An 18841-nucleotide genomic window follows, 5' to 3' on the forward strand; every position below is an offset into this window, starting at 1 on the left:
AAATATTTATTTATTTACTTATTTTTTTCAGACAAGGTCTCACTCTGTCACCCAGGCTGGAGTGCAGTGGTACAATTACAGCTCACTGCAGCCTTGAACTCCTGGGCTCAAGCAATCCTCCTGCCTTAGCCGCCTAAGTAGCTAGGACTATAGACATGAGCCATCATGCCTAGCTAATTAAAACAATTTTTTTTTCGTAGGGATGGGTTATTGCTATGTGTGCCAGGCTGGTTTGAACTTCTAGCCTCAAGCAATCCTCCTGCCTTGGCCTCCCAAAGTGCTGGGATTACAGGTGTGAGCCAATGTGCTCAACTGAAAAAAACCTTAGTTTTAAAACTATCTGCTTCTCTACAAATTTCCTGTGCCTGAAAACATAGTGATTAAGAGGGGGGTTTTGATAAACGAAAATGGTCAGCAGTTCCCAAAGAAAACTTACTGAGGAGTGGCTCATGGCTGTGGACAGCAACAGTACTCTGGTTTTGCCTGGTAGCCTCTAGCTCCCCCATTTCAGGACTTGGTGGAAACAACTCCTTATTTGACATCTGAAAAGACAGCCAGAGTAACAAACAGTGAGGTTCCTACTAGAATAAGGACACTCTTCATTTATTTATTTTTACTTTTTATTTTTTTATTTTTTTGAGATGGAGGCTCACTATGTTGCCCAGGATGGAGTGCAGTGGCATGATCTTGGTTCATTGCAACCTCCACCTCCTGGGTTCAAGCAATTCTCTTGCCTCAGCCTCTCAAGTAGCTGGGATTACAGGTGTGTGTCACCACGCCCGGCTAATTTTTTGTATTTTTAGTAGAGATGGGGTTTCACCGTGTTAGCCAGGATGGTCTTGATCTCCTGACCTCATGATCTGCCCGCCTCGGCCTCCCAAAGTGCTGGGATTACAGGTGTGAGCCACCGCGCCTGGCCAAGATAAATACTTTTTAGCAATTATCAGACATTGGCCTGCCACCAGTGCTACAACTGCCACCATCGATATGGAAGCTTGCTTTTCCCGAGTACCATGTGCCAAGCTCTCCACCTGCATCATCTCATTTCTCAGATACCGTGAGGCAGCTATATTACACATCATAAATCTGAGGCCTAAAGGAATATCTTGCCCAAGGTGTTGAAGCCATGATTCTAACTCAAGTCTACCTGACTCCAAAGCCTGCATTCTTAAGAGCCATAACTGAAGGTGCATATGTAAGGAAAAGTTTTGGATGAAGAAGAAAAAGTTCACGACCACAAATGCTTGGGGTCAAAGTTTATTTCTGTTTTTATAAAATGATGGCAAAACTATACCTCATATAAAACTACTATGGGAAATATTGATTTGGAGTGGGAAACATTAAACCAAATGCTGTTACTGAAAAGTTCTTATACTGTTATATAGTTACAGGCCAAACAATCTAATAATCCGTGTAGCTCATAAAACAGGAAATCATTTGCCTATACTGTCTCAAGTTGACATACTTTATCTATAGAATGCTTACACATAATGTACACTACTTAGACATTTTTACTACCACATAAATCTGTTTCTCGCATACTGCCTCACGCAAAATGGATACCTAATAAACACGTGCTAACTGTATGAAAAAAGTGAATAAATAATAAAGCAGAAGACATGATATTTGTATAAAAAGACATGACATTTATATTTTCTTTTTTTGCTTTTAGACAGTTGCAGTCTGCCGCTCAGGCTAGTGCAGTGGTGTGATCATAGCTCACTTCAGCCTGAAACTTCTGGGCTCAAGTGATCCTCCTGACTCAGCCTCCTGCAGTAGCTGGGATTACAGGCATGTGCCACCATGCCTGGCTAGTATTTTACAAAATCTTTTTTAGAAAGGAGGTCTCCCTATATTGCCCAGTCTGGTCTTGGACTCCTGGCCTCAAGTGATCTTCCCACCTCAGCCTCCTGAGTAGCTGGGATTATAGGCACAAGCCACCATGCCTGGCTCTGATATTTGTATTTTCAAGTTTCTGTTTGTCCCTGGTCAGATAAAATTTCTCCTTTCTCCTGTAGTCTTATACTGCTTGATTTACATACCTGCTTTAGAGCTTTTTGTTGTCTGTGCTAAATTAGAATTATACTGTATTTTAGTCTTCCAGATAGCACTAGGTTTAGTAATTTTTGTATATACAATAATGCATTTCAAATAGCTAGTATTTGTTCAATTGAATTAAGTAGTATGTGGTATTTATCTTGTGGCTTATATTATTTAAGCTTTTTTTTCCAAACCTCAAGGAGTAGATTTAATCTACTAAATTGGACCTATTACAATATCGATAATAAGAGCTACCATTTATTTAGCACTTACTGTGTGCTAGGCACTGTTCTAAGAGTTTTTGTTTATGTATTTAAGCTCTTAATTCTCACAGTCCTCGAAATCAGTGATATTATTATTCTTACTTTATGAATGAGAAAATTGAGGCACAGAGAGTTTAAGTAAAAGTCTGAGGTTACATCCCAGTAAGTGTCATAACTTGGACTCAGATACTACGCTTCCAGCAACTTCATTCTTAACTACTATTCCACAAAGCCACTTAAAAATCACTGAGCGATCAAAATGGGTTCATTTTTTTTTTTGACAGAATGCCTTCTTTTCTTAAAAGAAATAATCAACAAGGGGCAAATTTTATTGTTCATTTATTTCATGAATATTATCATTTACAAGTATACTTACACTCCTGCAGTTTACAGTATGAGTATCTTTCATTAAACCTGTTGGACTCGAATCATCAAGGTATGAAGAAGACTGTAACCTTTAAAAAGTGATACATAAAACATTTTTAATTTTTACATATTTTAGAAGGAAATTTTCTCCTCTAAATACATAATAATCTACTAATAAAAATACAGTGAGGAACTTGAAACTGAGTATCATAGCAGGTTTCACAATTAGACTGACTTACTAGGTGCCAGGCTTATTTTTGACTATGGAATGCTGAAAAACACTCCATGGTAAATAGAAAAACAAAGCTCTGAGGTAAAAGCTCTTGAGTAAATCGTATCATCTGTCAATATAGCATGTGTTAATAGAATAACACAGCACAGTTTAAAACAGGTGCTCATGTCAAAAATCAGCTCCTCCTCAAGATACCAAATGGCAGAACCAAGAGTAAGGAAAGATTTACTAACATTCTGGAATCTTTTTAAAGTGGAAAATGTGCCATATTTTTACTATAATAGGTCATCCTCAGGTAAAATCAATGAAACACATACATAGAGAACAAAATGGCATAAACACAACTTTATGTCTTTATGTGTTCCCAAGAAGGCAGTTGACATTGAGGTGTACAATACGACGGTATACTGTACATATACATAGTAAAATGATTGCTGCAGTTAAATAAATTTACATATTCATCACCTCCCACAGTTACCTGTGTGTATGTGTATGCTGACAGCACCTAAAACCTACTCTCCTAGCAAATCTTCAGTATATAACATTATTAAGTATAGTTAGTTCTCATGCTGCACATTCGACCTGTAGACTTATTCATTCTACCTAATGGCAAATTTGTACCTTTTGATTTACTTCTCCCCATTTCCATGCCCTCCCTGCCTCTGGTGAACACCTACCTACTCTATTTTTATTTAGTCAGCTTTTTTTCCCTAAGATTCTGCATGTAAGAGAGATGATGCAGTATGTTTCATTCTGTATCTGGCTTATTTCACTTAGCATAATGTTCTGCGAGTTCATTCATATTGTCACTATTTATAATTTGAGACTTCTCTCTTTTTTTTCTTAGTCTAACTAATGGTTTATCAATTTTATCTTTTCAAAAACCCAACTCAGTTTCATCAGTCATTTCTATTGTTTTTCTAATCTTGATTCAATCTGTTTCTGCTCTGATAATTTCCTTCCTTCTGTTGACTTTGGACTTAGTTTGTACCGTTTCTAGTTCCTGGAGGTGTAAAGCTAGGGTTTTTTTCTTAACATAGGTATTTATTGCTATAAACATCCCTCTTAGAACTGCTTTTTACTGCATTCCATACGTTTTGATATGTTGTGTTTCCATTTTCATTTTTCTCAAGATTTTTAAATTTCCCCTTTGATTTCTTCTTTGACCCACTGGTTGTTGAGGTATGTGTTGTTTAAATTGCATATATTTGTGACTCTTACGATTTTCCTCTTGTTACTGACTTCTAGTCTCTTACCACTGTGGCCAGAAAAGATACCTGATAGGACTTCCATGTTCTTAAATTTTTTAAGACTTGCTTTGTGGCCTAATATATCACCTATCCTGGAGAATGCTCCATGTGCACTTGAAAAGAACGTGTATTCTGCTGCCATCAGATGGAGTGTTCACGTCTTTAGTCAAGTCCACTGTTTCTATATTGATGTTGTTTGAATGGTCTATCCATTGTTGAAACTGAGGTTGTGAGGTCCCCTACTAATATTGTATTGCTGTATATTTGTCCCTTCAATTTGGTTAATATTTGCTTTATACATTTAGGTGTTCAAGTGTTGAGTGCATATATATTTTCAATTGTTATATCCTCTTGAACTGACCCCTTCATCATTATATAATGATCTTCTTTGTCTCATGACAGTTTTGCAGGGGAGTTTTTTTTTGCGTGTTTTTCAAGATGGGGTCTTGCTGTTGCCCATGCTGGAGTGCAGTGGTCATTCACAGGTATGGTAACAGTGTACTACAGCCTCGAACTCCTGGGCTCAAGTGTTCCTCCTGTCATCCTTCCAAATGGCTGGTACTACCGGTGTGCGCCACCATGCCCAGTTTAGTTTTTGACTTAACATCTATTCTGTCTAATGTAAGTATGGTCACCCCTGTTCTCTCTTGGTTATCATTTGGATGGAATATCTTTTTCCATCCCTTCACTTTTGGCCTATGTGTGTCCTTAAAACTAAATTGAGTCACTGGTTGCAGCACACAGTTGGATCTTGTTTTTTAAATCCATTCAGCCACTCTGTCTTTGATTGAATAATTTAATCCATTTATATGTCATTACTGATAGTAAAGTACCTACTAGGCTATATTGTTCATTGTTCTCTGTTTTGTAGTTCCTTTGTTCCATTCTTCCTCTCTTACTGTCTTCCTTTGTGATTTGATGATTTTTTTGTAGTGGTATGCTTTGATTCCTTTTTCTTTTTCTTGGAAAAAGAACTTATTTGTAGTTATTAGGAAGCCTACATAAAATACCTTGTCATTATAACAGGACATTTTAAGCTGATAATTTAACTTCAGCTGCACATAAAAACTCTACACTTTATTTCTCTCCACATTTTATGTTACTGATGTCACAATTGATATCTTTTACATATCATGTATTCATTAACAAATTATTGTAGCTATAATTATTTTTAATACTTTTGTCTTTTAACTTTTCTATTAGAATTCAAAGTGATTTATGTACTACCATTACAGTATTAGAGTATTTTGAATTTGACTATATTCTTATCTTTACAGAAAGTTTTATATTTTCATTTGTTAATTGGCACCCTTTCAGTTTAACATGAAGAATTCCCTTTAGCATTCTTGGAAGGCAGCTCTCATGGTGATTAACTCCCACAGCTTTTGTCTGTCTGGAAAAGTCCTTACCTACCTTACATTTCTGAAGGACAGCCTTACCACATGTAGTATTCTTGTTCGGCTTTTTTTTTTTTTTTTCCTTGCAGCACTTTGAATATATCATCCTATTCTCTCCCGGCCTGCAAGGTTTCTGCTGAGGAAGCTGCTGAAAGCTTATGTGGGTTCTTTTACATGTGACAAGTTGCTTTTTCTCTTCATGCTTTCAAAATCCTCTCCTTCTTTGACTTTTGAGAATTTGATTATAATGTGTCTTGGTGAAGATCTCTTTACATTTAATCTATTTGGGGTTCTTTGGCTTCATAAATCTGGAACTCCTGGGCTCAATGAACATTCCCTTCTCTGAATTTGGGGGTTTTCCATTGTGTGTGTGTGTGTGTGTTTTGTTTTTAATAAGCTCTTTGCCTCTGACTTTCTCTATCCCTCTGGGACACACAAATGTGTACATTGGTTTTCTTGAAAGTGTCCCATAAGTCCTGTGGGCTTTCTTCACTCTGGAAATCCTATTGTGCCATCTTGCTGGCATCTGATATCACCCCTGTTCATGTTTTAAAATCACTACCTGCTCACTTAGCCTGATGAAAACTACCTCTCCCCTCATCTCTTTACAATCAGATTAATCTTCTGTATCTTGGCTTCCTCCATATTAGTTCCCTGGGCAGAAATCTACTATTTAAGTTCCTCTACTACTTGACTTTACCTTAGTTAGGAACCCCCACTGCTCACCAACTCAATTCCTCTCTCAATTGAGTCTCTGTTTTCTGAAGCCACCATGATTCCTTCTACCTACTTTCATACATTACCTAAGATGCCTCCTTATATAAATGCCCTCTGTACTTTATGCTGAACATTTAATAGTACCCAGCTGTCAATGTTTAGCTCCATTTCCACTTCTCTTAAAACGTCCTTGCAGCATATATGGTCAAATAATTTTCACTAAGGGTGCCAAGAACACTCAGTGGGGAAAAGGATGGTCTTTGCAACAAATGCTATGGGAAAACTTGTTATCCACATGCAAAAGAATGAAGCTGGACTCTTACCTTACCCCATATACACAAACTAACTTAAAGTAGATCAGACTAAACTTAGGACCTCAAGACCTAAGACTATAAAACTCTTAGGAGGAAATAGTGGAACAGCCTCATGACATTGGATTTGGCAACCATTTCTTGGTATGACACCAAAAACACAGTCAACAGATGAAAATAAATAAATAAATTGGAGTATATAAAAATTAAAAACTTTTGTACATCAAAAAACCTGATAAACAGAGTAAAAAGGCAACCCAAAGACTGAGAGAAAATATTTGCCAATCACATATCTGCTAAGTGGTTAATATCCAGAATATGTGAAGAACTCCCAACTCAACAACAGCAACAAAACAAACAACTTGATTAAATAGTGGGCAAAGGACTTGAATGCACACTTCTCCAAAGAAAATATACAAATGGCCAATAAGCACATGAAAAGGCAGTCGATATCACTAATCAGTAGGAAAATGATAATGACTAGCTCACTGCAGACTTGAATTCCTGGGCTCAAGTGATCCTCCCACCTCAGCCTCCCAAGTAGCTGGGACTACCGCTGTGCCCCACTATGCGTGGCTAATCTCTCTTTTTTTTTTTTTTTTGAGATGGGGTCTCGATATGTTGCCCAGGATGGTCTTGAACTCCTAGCCTCAAGTGATCCTCTACCTTGGCCTCCCAAAGTGCTGGGGATTACAAGCATGAGCTACTGCACCTGGCCGTTTATTGTGTTATTATTTTTTTTAAATGTACTAAGCCAGGTAGCCAGGTGTGGTGGTGTGCACCTGTAGTCCCAGCTGCCTGGGAGGCTGAGGCAGGAGGATCGCTTGAGCATGGGTTGTCCAGGCTGCAGTGAGCCATGATCGCACTGCTGCACTCCAGCCTGGGGGATAGAGCAAGACCCTGCCTCAAAAGAAAATTTAAAAAAACACAATAACTATTCTGTATACTACAATGTTTAAGATACAGAGATATATAAAATTAAATACATAAAGTTTAATATAAAGCTTAATAATTTTACTCTTTATACAAGAAAACTCTTTATACATTAAGATAGTTTGTCTATTTTACTGTATGAAATCCACACATTTTCCACAGTTTATAATTTCTCTTTTAACATTGCTATAATGATATAGTTATGTGTAAGGTTTTAATTTTTATACAATTAAATTTACCAAATATTTTTATTTACAAATTCTGGATTTTTTGATGTTTAGAAAGGACTTTTCAAGTTGAGAATATAAAAATTCATACATGTGTTCTGGAAAAGCTTTAGTTTTATTTTTAAAAATTATTTTTTTAAATTATACTTTTAGTTTTAGGGTACATGTACACAACATGCAGGTTTCTTACATATGTATACATGTGACATGTTGGTGTGCTGCACCCATTAACTCTTCATTTAACATTAGGTATATCTCCTAATGCTATCCCTCCCCTCTTCCCCTACCCCACAACAGGCCCTGGTGTGTGATGTTCCCCTTCCTGTGTCCATGTGTTCTCATTGTTCAATTCCCACCTATGAGTGAGAACATGTGGTGTTTGGTTTTTTGTCCTTGCCATAGTTTGCTGAGAATGATGGTTTCCAGCTTCATCCATGTCCCTACAAATGACATGAACTCATCATTTTTTATGGCTGCATAGTATTCCATGGTGTATATGTGCCACATTTTCTTAATCCAGTCTATCATTGTTGGACATTTGGCTTGGTTCCCAGTCTCTGCTATTGTGAATAGTGCTGCAATAAACATACGTGTGCATGTGTCTTTAAAGCAGCATAATTTATAATCCTTCAGGTATATACCCACTAATGGGATTGCTGGGTCAAATGGTATTTCTAGTTCTAGATCCTTGAGGAATCGCCACACTGACTTCCACAATGGTTGAACTAGTTTACAGTCCCACCAACAGTGTGAAAGTATTCCTATTTCTCAACATCCTCTCCAGCACCTGTTGTTTCCTGACTTTTTAATGATCACCATTCTAACTGGTGTGAGATGGTATCTCATTGTGGTTTTGATTTGCATTTCTCTGATGGCCAGTGATGCTGAGCATTTTTTCATGTGTCTTTTGGCTGCATAAATGTATTCTTTTGAGAAGTGTCTGTTCATATCCTTTGCCCACTTTTTAATGGGGTTGTTTGGTTTTTTCTTGTAAATTTGTTGGAGTTCATTGTAGATTCTGGACATTAGCCCTTTGTCAGATAAGTAGATTGCAAAAATTTTCTCCCATTCTGTAGGTTGCCTGTTCACTCTGATGGTAGTTTCTTTTGCTGTGCAGAAGCTCTTTAGTTTAATTAGATCCCATTTGTCAATTTTGGCTTTTGTTGCCATTGCTTTTGGTGTTTTAGACGTGAAGTCCTTGCCCATGCCTATGTCCTGAATGGTATGCCTAGGTTTTCTTCTAGGGTTTTCATGGTTTTAGGTCTAACATGTAAGTCTTTAATCCATCTTGAATTAATTTTTGTATAAGGTGTAAGGAAGGGATCCAGTTTCTGCTTTCTACATATGGCTAGCTAGTTTTCCCAGCACCATTTATTGCATAGGGAATCCTTTCCCCATTTCTTCTTTTTGTCAGGTTTGTCAAAGATCAGATGGTTGTAGATATGTGGCATTATTTCTGAGGGCTCTGTTCTGTTCCATTGGTCTATATCTCTGTTTTGGTACCAGTACCATGCTGTTTTGGTTACTGTAGCTTTGTAGTATAGTTTGAAGTCAGGTAGCATGAGGCCTCCAGCTTTGTTCTTTTGGCTTGGGATTGACTTGGCAATGTGGGCTCTTTTTTGGTTCCATACGAACTTTAAAGTACTTTTTTCCAATTCTGTGAAGAAAGTCATTGGTAGCTTGATGGGGATGGCATTGAATCTATAAATTACCTTGGGCAGTATGGCCATTTTCATGATACTGATTCTTCCTACCCATGAGCATGGAATGTTCTTCCATTTCTTTGTATCCTCTTTTATTTCATTGAGCAGTGGTTTGTAGTTCTCCTTGAAGAGGTCCTTCACATCCCTTGTAAGTTGGATTCCTAGGTATTTTATTCTCTTTGAAGCAATTGTAAATGGGAGTTCACTCATGATTTGGCTCTCTGTTTGTCTGTTATTGGTGTATAAGAATGCTTGTGATTTTTGCACATTGATTTTGTATCCTGAGACTTTGCTGAAGTTGCTTATCAGCTTAAGGCGATTTTGGGCTGAGACAATGGGGTTTTCTAGATATACAATCATGTTATCTGCAAACAGGGACAATTTGACTTCCTCTTCTCCTAATTGAATACATTTTATTTCCTTCTCCTTCCTTATTGCCCTGGCCAGAACTTCCAACACTATGTTGTATAGGAGTGGTGAGAGACGGCATCCCTGTCTTGTGCCAGTTTTCAAAGGGAATGCTTCCAGTTTTTGCCCATTCAGTATGATATTGGCTATGGGTTTGTCATAGATAGCTCTTATTATTTTGAGATATGTCCCATCAATACCCAATTTATTGAGAGTTTTTAGCATGAAGCATTGTTGAATTTTGTCAAAGGTCTTTTCTGCATCTATTGAGTTAATCATGTGGTTTTTGTCATTGGTTCTGTTTATATGCTGGATTACATTTATTGATTTGCGTATGTTGAACCAGCCTTGCATCCCAGGGATGAAGCCCACTTGATCATGGTAGATAAGCTTTTTGATGTGCTGCTGGATTTGGTTTGCCAGTATTTTATTGAGGATTTTTGTATCCATGTTCATCAGGGATATTGGTCTAAAATTCTCTTTTTTTGTTGTGTCTCTGCCAGGCTTTGGTATCAGGATGATGCTGGCCTCATAAAATGAGTTAGGGAGGATTCCCTCTTTTTCTATTGATTGGAATAGTTTCAGAAGGAATGGTACCAGTTCCTCCTTGTACCTCTGGTAGAATTCGGCTGTGAATCCATCTGGTCCTGGACTTTTTTTGGTTGGTAAGCTATTAATTATTGCCTCAATTTCAGAGCCTGTTATTGGTCTATTCAGAGATTCAGCTTCTTCCTGGTTTAGTCTTGGGAGGCTGTATGTGTCAGGAATTTATCCATTTCTTCTAGATTTTCTAGTTTATTTGCGTAGAGGTGTTTATAGCATTCTCTGATGGTAGTTTGTATTTCTGTGGGGTTGGTGGTGATATCCCTTTTATCATTTTTTATTGCATCTATTTGATTCTTCTCTCTTTTCTTCTTTATTAGTCTTGCTAGCGGTCTATCAATTTTGTTGATCTTTTCAAAAAACCAGCTCCTGGATTCATTGATCTTTTGAAGGGTTTTTTGTGTCTCTATTTCCTTCAGTTCTGCTCTGATCTTAGTTATTTCTTGTCTTCTGCTAGCTTTTGAATGTGTTTGCTCTTGCTTCTCTAGTTCTTTTAATTGTGATTTTAGGGTGTCAATTTTAGATCTTTCCTGCTTTCTCTTGTGGGCATTTAGTGCTATAAATTTCCCTCTACACACTGCTTTGAATGCATCCCAGAGATTCTGGTATGTTGTGTCTTTGTTCTCGTTGGTTTCAAAGAACATCTTTATTTCTGCCTTCATTTCATTATGTACCCAGTAGTCATTCAGGAGCAGGTTGTTCAGTTTCCATGTAGTTGAGTGGTTTTGAGTGAGCTTCTTAATCCTGAGTTCTAGTTTGATTGCAATATGGTCTGAGAGATAGTTTGTTATAATTTCTGTTCTTTTACATTTGCTGAGGAGTGCTTTACTTCCAACTATGTGGTCAATTTTGGAATAGATGTGGTGTAGTGCTGAAAAGAATGTATATTCTGTTGATTTGGGGTGGAGAGTTCTGTAGATGTCTATTAGGTTCGCTTGGTGCAGAGCTGAGTTCAGTTCCTGGATATCCTTGTTAACTTTCTGTCTCGTTGATCTGTCTAATGTTGACAGTGGGGTGTTAAAGTCTCCCATTATTATTGTGTGAGGGTCTAAGTCTCTTTGTAGGTCTCTAAGGACTTGCTTTATGAATCTGGGTGCTCCAGTATTGGGTGCATATATATTTAGGGTAGTTGGCTCTTCTTGTTGAATTGATCCCTTTACCATTATGTAATGGCCTTCTTTGTCTCTTTTGATCTTTATTGGTTTAAAGTCTGTTTTATCAGAGATTAGGATTGCAACCCCTCCCTTTTTTTGTTTTCCATTTGCTTGGTAGATCTTCCTCCATCCCTTTATTGTGAGCCTATGTTTGTCCCTGCACATGAGATGGGTCTCCTGAATACAGCACACTGATGGGTCTTGACTCTTTATACAATTTGCCAGTCTGTGTCTTTTAATTGGAGCATTTAGCCCATTTACATTTAAGGTTAATATTGTTATGTGTGAATTTGATCCTGTCATTATGATATTAGCTGGTTATTTTGCTCATTAGCTGATGCAGTTTCTTCCTAGCCTCAATGGTTTACAATTTGGCATGTTTTTGCAGTGGCTGGTACTGGTTGTTCCTTTCCATGTTTAGTGCTTCCTTCAGGAGCTCTTGTAAGGCAGGTCTGGTGGTGACAAAATTTCTCAGCATTTGCTTGTCTGTAAAGTATTTTATTCCTCTTTCACTTATGAAGCTTAGTTTGGCTGGATATGAACTTCTGGGTTGAAAATTCTTTTCTTTAACAATGTTGAATATTGGCCCCCACTCTCTTCTGGCTTGTAGAGTTTCTGCTGAGAGATCAGCTGTTAGTCTGATGGGCTTCCCTTTGTGGGTAACCTGACCTTTCTCTCTGGCTGCCCTTAACATTTTTTCCTTCATTTCAACTTTGGTGAATCTGACAATTATGTGTCTTAGAGTTGCTCTTCTCGAGGAGTATCTTTGTGGCGTTCTCTGTATTTCCTGAATCTGAATGTTGGCCTGCCTTGCTAGATTGGGGAAGTTCTCCTGGATAATATCCTGCAGAGTGTTTTCCAACTTGGTTCCATCCTCCCCATCACTTTCAGGTACACCAGTCAGACGTAGATTTGGTCTTTTCACATAGTCCCATATTTCTTGGAGGCTTTGTTTGTTTCTTTTTATTCTCTTTTCTCTAAATGTCTCTTCTCACTTCATTTCATTCATTTGATCTTGCATCACTGATACCCTTTCTTCCAGTTGATCGAATTGGCTACTGAGGCTTTGCATTCGTCACGTAGTTCTCATGCCGTTGTTTTCAGCTCCATCAGGTCCTTTAAGGACTTCTCTGAATTGGTTATTCTTGTTAGCCATTCATCTAATTTTTTTTTTATGGTTTTTAACTTCTTTGCCATGGGTTCAAACTTCCTCCTTTAGCTCGGAGTAGTTTGATCGTCTGAAGCCTTCTTCTCTCATCAAAGTCATTCTCTGTCCAGCTTTGTTCCATTGCTGGTGAGGAGCTGCGTTCCTTTGAAGGAGGAAAGGCGCTCTGATTTTTAGAGTTTCCAGTTTTTCTGCTCTGTTTTTTCCCCATCTTTGTGGTTTTATCTACCTTTGGTCTTTGATGATGGTGACGTACAGATGGAGTTTTGGTGTGGATGTCCTTTCTGTTTGTTAGTTTTCCCTCTAACAGTCAGGACCCTCAGCTGCAGGTGTGTTGGAGTTTGCTGAAGGTCCACTCCAGACCTTGTTTGCCTGGGTATCAGCAGCGGAGGCTGCAGAACAGTGGATATTGGTGAACAGCAATTGTTGCTGCCTGATCGTTCCTCTGGAAGTTTTGTCTCAGAGGAGTACCCGGCCGTGTGAGGTGTCAGTCTTCCCCTACTGGGGGGTGCCTCCCAGTTAGGCTACTCGGGGGTCAGGGACCCACTTGAGGAGGCAGTCTGTCCATTCTCAGATCTCCAGCTGTGTGCTGGGAGAACCACTACTGTCTTCCAAGCTGTCAGACAGGGACATTTAAGTCTGCAGAGTTTTCTGCTGCCTTTTGTTTGGCTATGCCCTGCCCCCAGAGATGGAGTCTACAGAGGCAGGCAGGCCTCCTTGAGCTGCGGTGGGCTCCAACCAGTTCGAGCTTCCCGGCTGCTTTGTTTACCTACTCAAGCCTCGGCAATGGTGGGCACCCCTCCCCCAGCCTCGCCGCCACCTTGCAGTTTGATCTCAGACTGCTGTGCTAGCAATGAGCGAGGCTCCGTGGGTGTAGGACCCTCCGAGCCATGCATGGGATATAATCTCCTGGTGTGCTGCTTGCTAAGACCATTGGAAAAGTGCAGTGTTAAGGTGGGAGTGACCCAATTTTCCAGGTGCCCATCTGTCACCCCTTTCTTTGACTAGGAAAGGGAATTCCCTGACCCCTTGCGCTTTCCGGGTGAGGCAATGCCTCACCCTGCTTCGGCTCACGCTTGGTGCGCTGCACCCACTGTCCTGCACCCACTGTCCAACAATCCCCAGTGAGATGAACTCAGTACCTCAGTTGGAAATGCAGAAAGCACCCGTCTTCTGTGTCGCTCATGCTGGGAGCTGTAGACTGGAGCTGTTCCTATTCAGCCATCTTGGCTCCACCCGAAAAGTTTTAGTTTTATAGTTCTACTTTGAACTCTGATTTATCTGTAATTTATTTTAGTGTAAAGAATAAAGTTGGAGTCTAGCTTTATTTTTTCCCCAAATGGTTATACAGTTATCATAATGCCCTTTAATGTTTAATTCATTTCTACCTACTGATTTAAGGTGTCATTTTTAATTTTTACTATATAATAAATTTGCATGTGCATTTGATTGTATTTCTGAAATATAATCTTTTACATTGATCTATTTGTGGGTTGCACTAAAATGTTTTAGTGGTTGTAGCTTTATAACGTATTTTAATATCTGATAGCATTAGTCTCACTTTATTACTATTATTTTTCATAAATTTCTAGATATTTTAACGTGATTAGTATAATCTGTTGGATTCCAAAAAAAAAAAAAATGCATGGTGGTATTTTTTTTTTTTTTTTTTTTGAGACAGGGTCTTGCTCTTTTGCCTAGACTGGAGTAAGTGGCAGGATCACAGCTGACTACAGCCTTGACACTGCCCCACCAGCCCCTCTCCCTCCACCCCACTCTAGTGATCCTCCCACCTTAGCCTCCCAAGTAGCTGGGACTACAGGCATGCACCACCACATCCAGCTAATTTTTTTTTTTTGTAGAGATGAGGTTTTGCCATGTTGCCCAGGCTGGTCTCAAATTTCTGGACTCAAGCAATCCATCTGCCTCGGCCTCCCAAAGTGCTAGGATTACAGGCATGACCTACCATGCCTGGCCACACGGTGGTATTTTGACTAGATCCACATTAAATTCACAGGCTAGTTCAAGGAACAGGACAATTCTTACAATTCTGCCTTCCTGTTGAAAAACAGCTTATATCTGAAGTTATATGAGTTAACTTTTTATATACCTTTGTGAATTTTAAAGTTTTTTTTCATGTTGGTATGAACATTTCTTATAAAATTTATATCTTTTTTTGTTGCTACTGTAAAGATAATATTTTCCATTATATTAAACTGGTTATCATTTGTATATAGGAAGGCTACTGATTTTTGTATATTGATTTTATAAATATGATATTTTTACTTTTGAAAATATTTGCAGCAATAAAACATTACCTCTGTAAATCCAGAATTTCATTTGCAATATCTGTTCCAATACTACCAGCACCAAGTACTGTTCCAGTAGACATTCCAGGTACACTCATACAAGACTGTCTAGAGGATTCTAAGTAACAGCAAAAGGAGAAATTCAGTTGAGGACTTTATCTTTCTTTCAATTCAAATAATTTCACAGTTCTCTCCTTAAAAGAAACAGACTAGCTGCATCCAAAAAAGTTGGAAAACACTCATCCTTGCATTACATATGTAATTCATGATGCTCTTTGAATCAAATGTGTAGAAAGTCACTGAGGGCACAATTGTGACTAGTAACCCTTGACTCCAGTCTCTTCCCACTTTAATCTCCACAGCAGTACTACTTCAATGTTTCCTAAGATTTTTATTTTTACAAATAATACATTAATATATTCCTGTGGTGAAAAACTCACACAGATAAGCAAAAACTCCCCCAATACTTTTCGTTAATTTGTCCAAGAGTGTCACAATTGACAAGGAACAATGTTAGCTGCTAGGGCTGAAAAATGGATAAAACATCATTCCTGCCTTAAAGAACTCAGTCTACTGGAAAGCAAGTTGAATGAACAACTAATTGCAGTACAATGCAAGATTATAACAGAAACGTGAGCAAAGCACTGTGGAAATTTTGAGGGGGACATGGTGATACCTCTGGGAGTTTAAATGGGATATCTGTTTCCCGTTGAATTTAGTCTCTTCTAAACCAAAGTTGGGATTCCTATAACCCAACCTGTAGAACTACTTTTAATTTCACCTTCAAATTTTCCCCTCTCCAGGACAGAAAAAGATAGTAATAGTCTTAATAATATGTCTTAGTAATAAATCTTCCATCATCTAAAACTAAGCTTACCTTCTGATGATTGAGAGCTACAAGGAAAAAATGATGCTTCTCCAGGCTCACTATGTCCCCTAGAATTAAAAACACCATAGGTGATTTACTTTCTAAGGTGAAGGAAACTGTTATAGCAACTACACTAAGATCTGTATATTTAATTTGTCAATTTGTGGCCCATTTATGTTTTAGTATCACCACCAGAAATCAAGGTCTTAATGTGCTAAGTATCATGGTATTTGCCAAATGCCCCATTCCTCTATAAAGTATGTGTTCTCACAATAACAAACTCTCAGTTCCTGTACTAATAATAAGTAGGCAAAGACTACTGGGATGGGTGACAGGAAATACTGGAAGTATTAAACTTTTTTTTTTTATTATTTTTCTCTCAGTATTGTAGACAAGGAAACAACTGGTTCAAGGAAACCTTACAGCAATTTCAAAGAGAAACTTAGAGAAAAAAAGTAAGACTTACAACGGGGCCATCCTAGCCTACTATAAAATCAGGAAAACTTGACTCTTCCTTCAGGCTGACACAGCTACAGACCAGAGCTTGCTAAAGCAACACCTGGGCTGGATTTCTGTTCTCCCCCGTGCTGGGCATGCCTACACAGACATGGCAGCACCCCAGGCTTATAAGATGTGCAGGTAAAAATGACAGGGAGGACAAAACAATTTCTTACAATAATGCACAGTAGAAATCCATGTCTGCATTGTTTACTGAATGGCCATGGAGGGTATGAAGAAAATGCTTGAATAAATGCCTTTACCCTCACATATTATATCAAGTAAGAAGGAATGTATTGCAGAAATGAAAACTTTTAGCTTAATTCTGAGAACTAATGTCAATGAACAGTAAATGAATTACTCAAAAGATAAATCTCAAGTTACAATAAAAGGCCAGAGGATCATACAGTTTTAATGGTTTAGCAAGATGAGAGGAGAAAAGCAAAGAGACTCATTTGAAATCAATATAAAGGTCTTAACATAAAAAATTACTTACAAAACTAAAGTGTTGACAGATACAATATATTCCAGTTCTTTCGTCCAAGGATTTGTGAAACTAAACCATTGGCTTTTTAAAGTTACAAAGGAGCCATCTTTTGCTCTGAATTTGTAGGAATCTGTAAGTATTTTCTCCTTACTCTGTAGAACTTAACGAGAAAAGATAATTATCAGCATAATAGTCAACAACTATAAAAATCAATGTTGTGAAGATTAATTCAAACTTCAAATTTCACAGGAATGGGAAATTAAGAGTTAAAACTGTCATTTTAAATTCCCCAAAATGTATTCTGCTCAATGCATACCTACCTGCTTTGTGCTTGTCAGTCAAATTATTGTGGTCATCTTGATGAAAATATTCATAACAAGAAGTTCCCAAAAGTTCCTGAGGCAGATATCCTAAAATCGCTGTTGCCCTGGTTTCAAAATTGAAAATAAACTTCAGAAGTGGTGAGTGTACTCCCTCCCAGAAGACTGTAGGCCCACATACGGTCAGGATCGTAAAGAAGTGCACAGGGTAGGGGATGAGTGACCCATGCATATCACTGGGCTCCCCTCGGCTGCCCTAGACCCAGACTAGAGCTGCAACACACAACAGGCACCCAGGCATGAAGCCTCCACCCGATCCAGGCTGTGCTCTTACTAGCTTTTGCCAGTAAAATCGTGGCCACAGACCATGCCCAGTTTCTGCACCACTGGCTAAGAGACACTCTTCCAAGTTTACATGTTGGCTTAAACAAATTTACTGACATGTCCATATTCTTATTTCATTTAAACTTTATTTTCTGTTCTGAAACAGAAAAAAGAAAAAAAAAAACTAGCAGTGCTACTAAGACACACTTTTAATAGCTTCAAATATCCCATTGAAGTCTAATCATTATAACATGTAAATGTTTACCTTTGATCTACATAGACAAATTTTCCATTCACTGCAAACCGGGTTATAAATTCAGTTGGTTTCACATTAATCTCTCCACTGTTCTGTGGAACAATATATGGCTGTAATCTTCCAATGGCCACAAGGCAGGTAAAATTACTGTTGTCTTTCTTACTGTTCCTTTCTTCTTCCATTCCAACAATATTTGGAGGCCAGCTTCTCAAGTAACCAGTGCAATGGATAGTATAGAATTTTCTGTGCTCTAATTCAAAGATTTTTAAAAAGGACATTTGGATCATTATAAATAAGTCATTAAATTTCTTATATTGACATCTATAATAGTTGTAATTGTGCTATAAAATGCTCTTTAAATATGCTAAAATATGAAAGGGGAATGGTATTCCATTGAAAAGATATCACCAATTTTGTTTATTTCATGACTTTATTATTAATAGTTTATTTTTCTCAGGAACTAAATTGTATGTACTACATGAAAAAACAAACAGGTTGCTCTATTTTAGGATTAACTAGGTCTATGACTTAACATATTTCCAAGTCAATTTTTAAAATTACAGTAATTTACATCTATTAGAAAAAATTAATCCTCATGCCCCCTTGCAATATTGTTTTCACCTTATTAAGTTTTTTGGTATATCGTAACTTATATTCGAAAGTTTAAAAAGACATTTAAATAATTATGCATACATTCTTAAATTTCTTATGTTAGTGCTTATAATGGTTAACAGATACATAAGGTTATAATAGATTATAGAAATATTTTAAAGAACACTTGGAGAAATTTATAATGAAAAGTACAAAAATAAAATAAATTTCACTTTTTAGGAAAATCCCAAGCAATTAACTCATAGGAAGAAGCTTGTCAAGCATGTCCACCAAAATAATAAAAAATTGGAAATAATCTATATCCTCAAATATCATGCTTAAGCAAACAATAAATCCAATACGGGCATAAACAATGAGTAGGATACAGAGTATGGCATGTCACAAAAGGGATTTAAAGG

At 37.8% G+C, this 18841-nt stretch overlaps 1 protein-coding gene across 11 annotated transcripts in view; it reads right to left on the reverse strand.

The window, feature by feature from the left end:
- The window catches only part of BMAL2 (basic helix-loop-helix ARNT like 2), a 93794-nt gene that overhangs the window by 7942 nt on the left and 67011 nt on the right, over positions 1 to 18841 (reverse strand). For all 11 annotated transcript variants that reach the window (XM_063593133.1, XM_057299483.2, XM_057299482.1 and 8 more), the window contains 7 exons: positions 17841 to 18081; positions 17252 to 17358; positions 16941 to 17091; positions 15956 to 16014; positions 15088 to 15196; positions 2680 to 2758; positions 437 to 542 (listed from right to left, as the gene is read on the reverse strand). In XM_063593133.1, the coding sequence (XP_063449203.1) occupies positions 437 to 542; positions 2680 to 2758; positions 15088 to 15196; positions 15956 to 16014; positions 16941 to 17091; positions 17252 to 17358; positions 17841 to 18081 (852 nt within the window). The remainder of the gene's footprint in view (positions 1 to 436; positions 543 to 2679; positions 2759 to 15087; positions 15197 to 15955; positions 16015 to 16940; positions 17092 to 17251; positions 17359 to 17840; positions 18082 to 18841) is intronic.

Source organism: Pan paniscus, chromosome 10 (genome assembly GCF_029289425.2).
Source record: "Pan paniscus chromosome 10, NHGRI_mPanPan1-v2.0_pri, whole genome shotgun sequence".
NCBI lineage: Eukaryota > Metazoa > Chordata > Mammalia > Primates > Hominidae > Pan > Pan paniscus.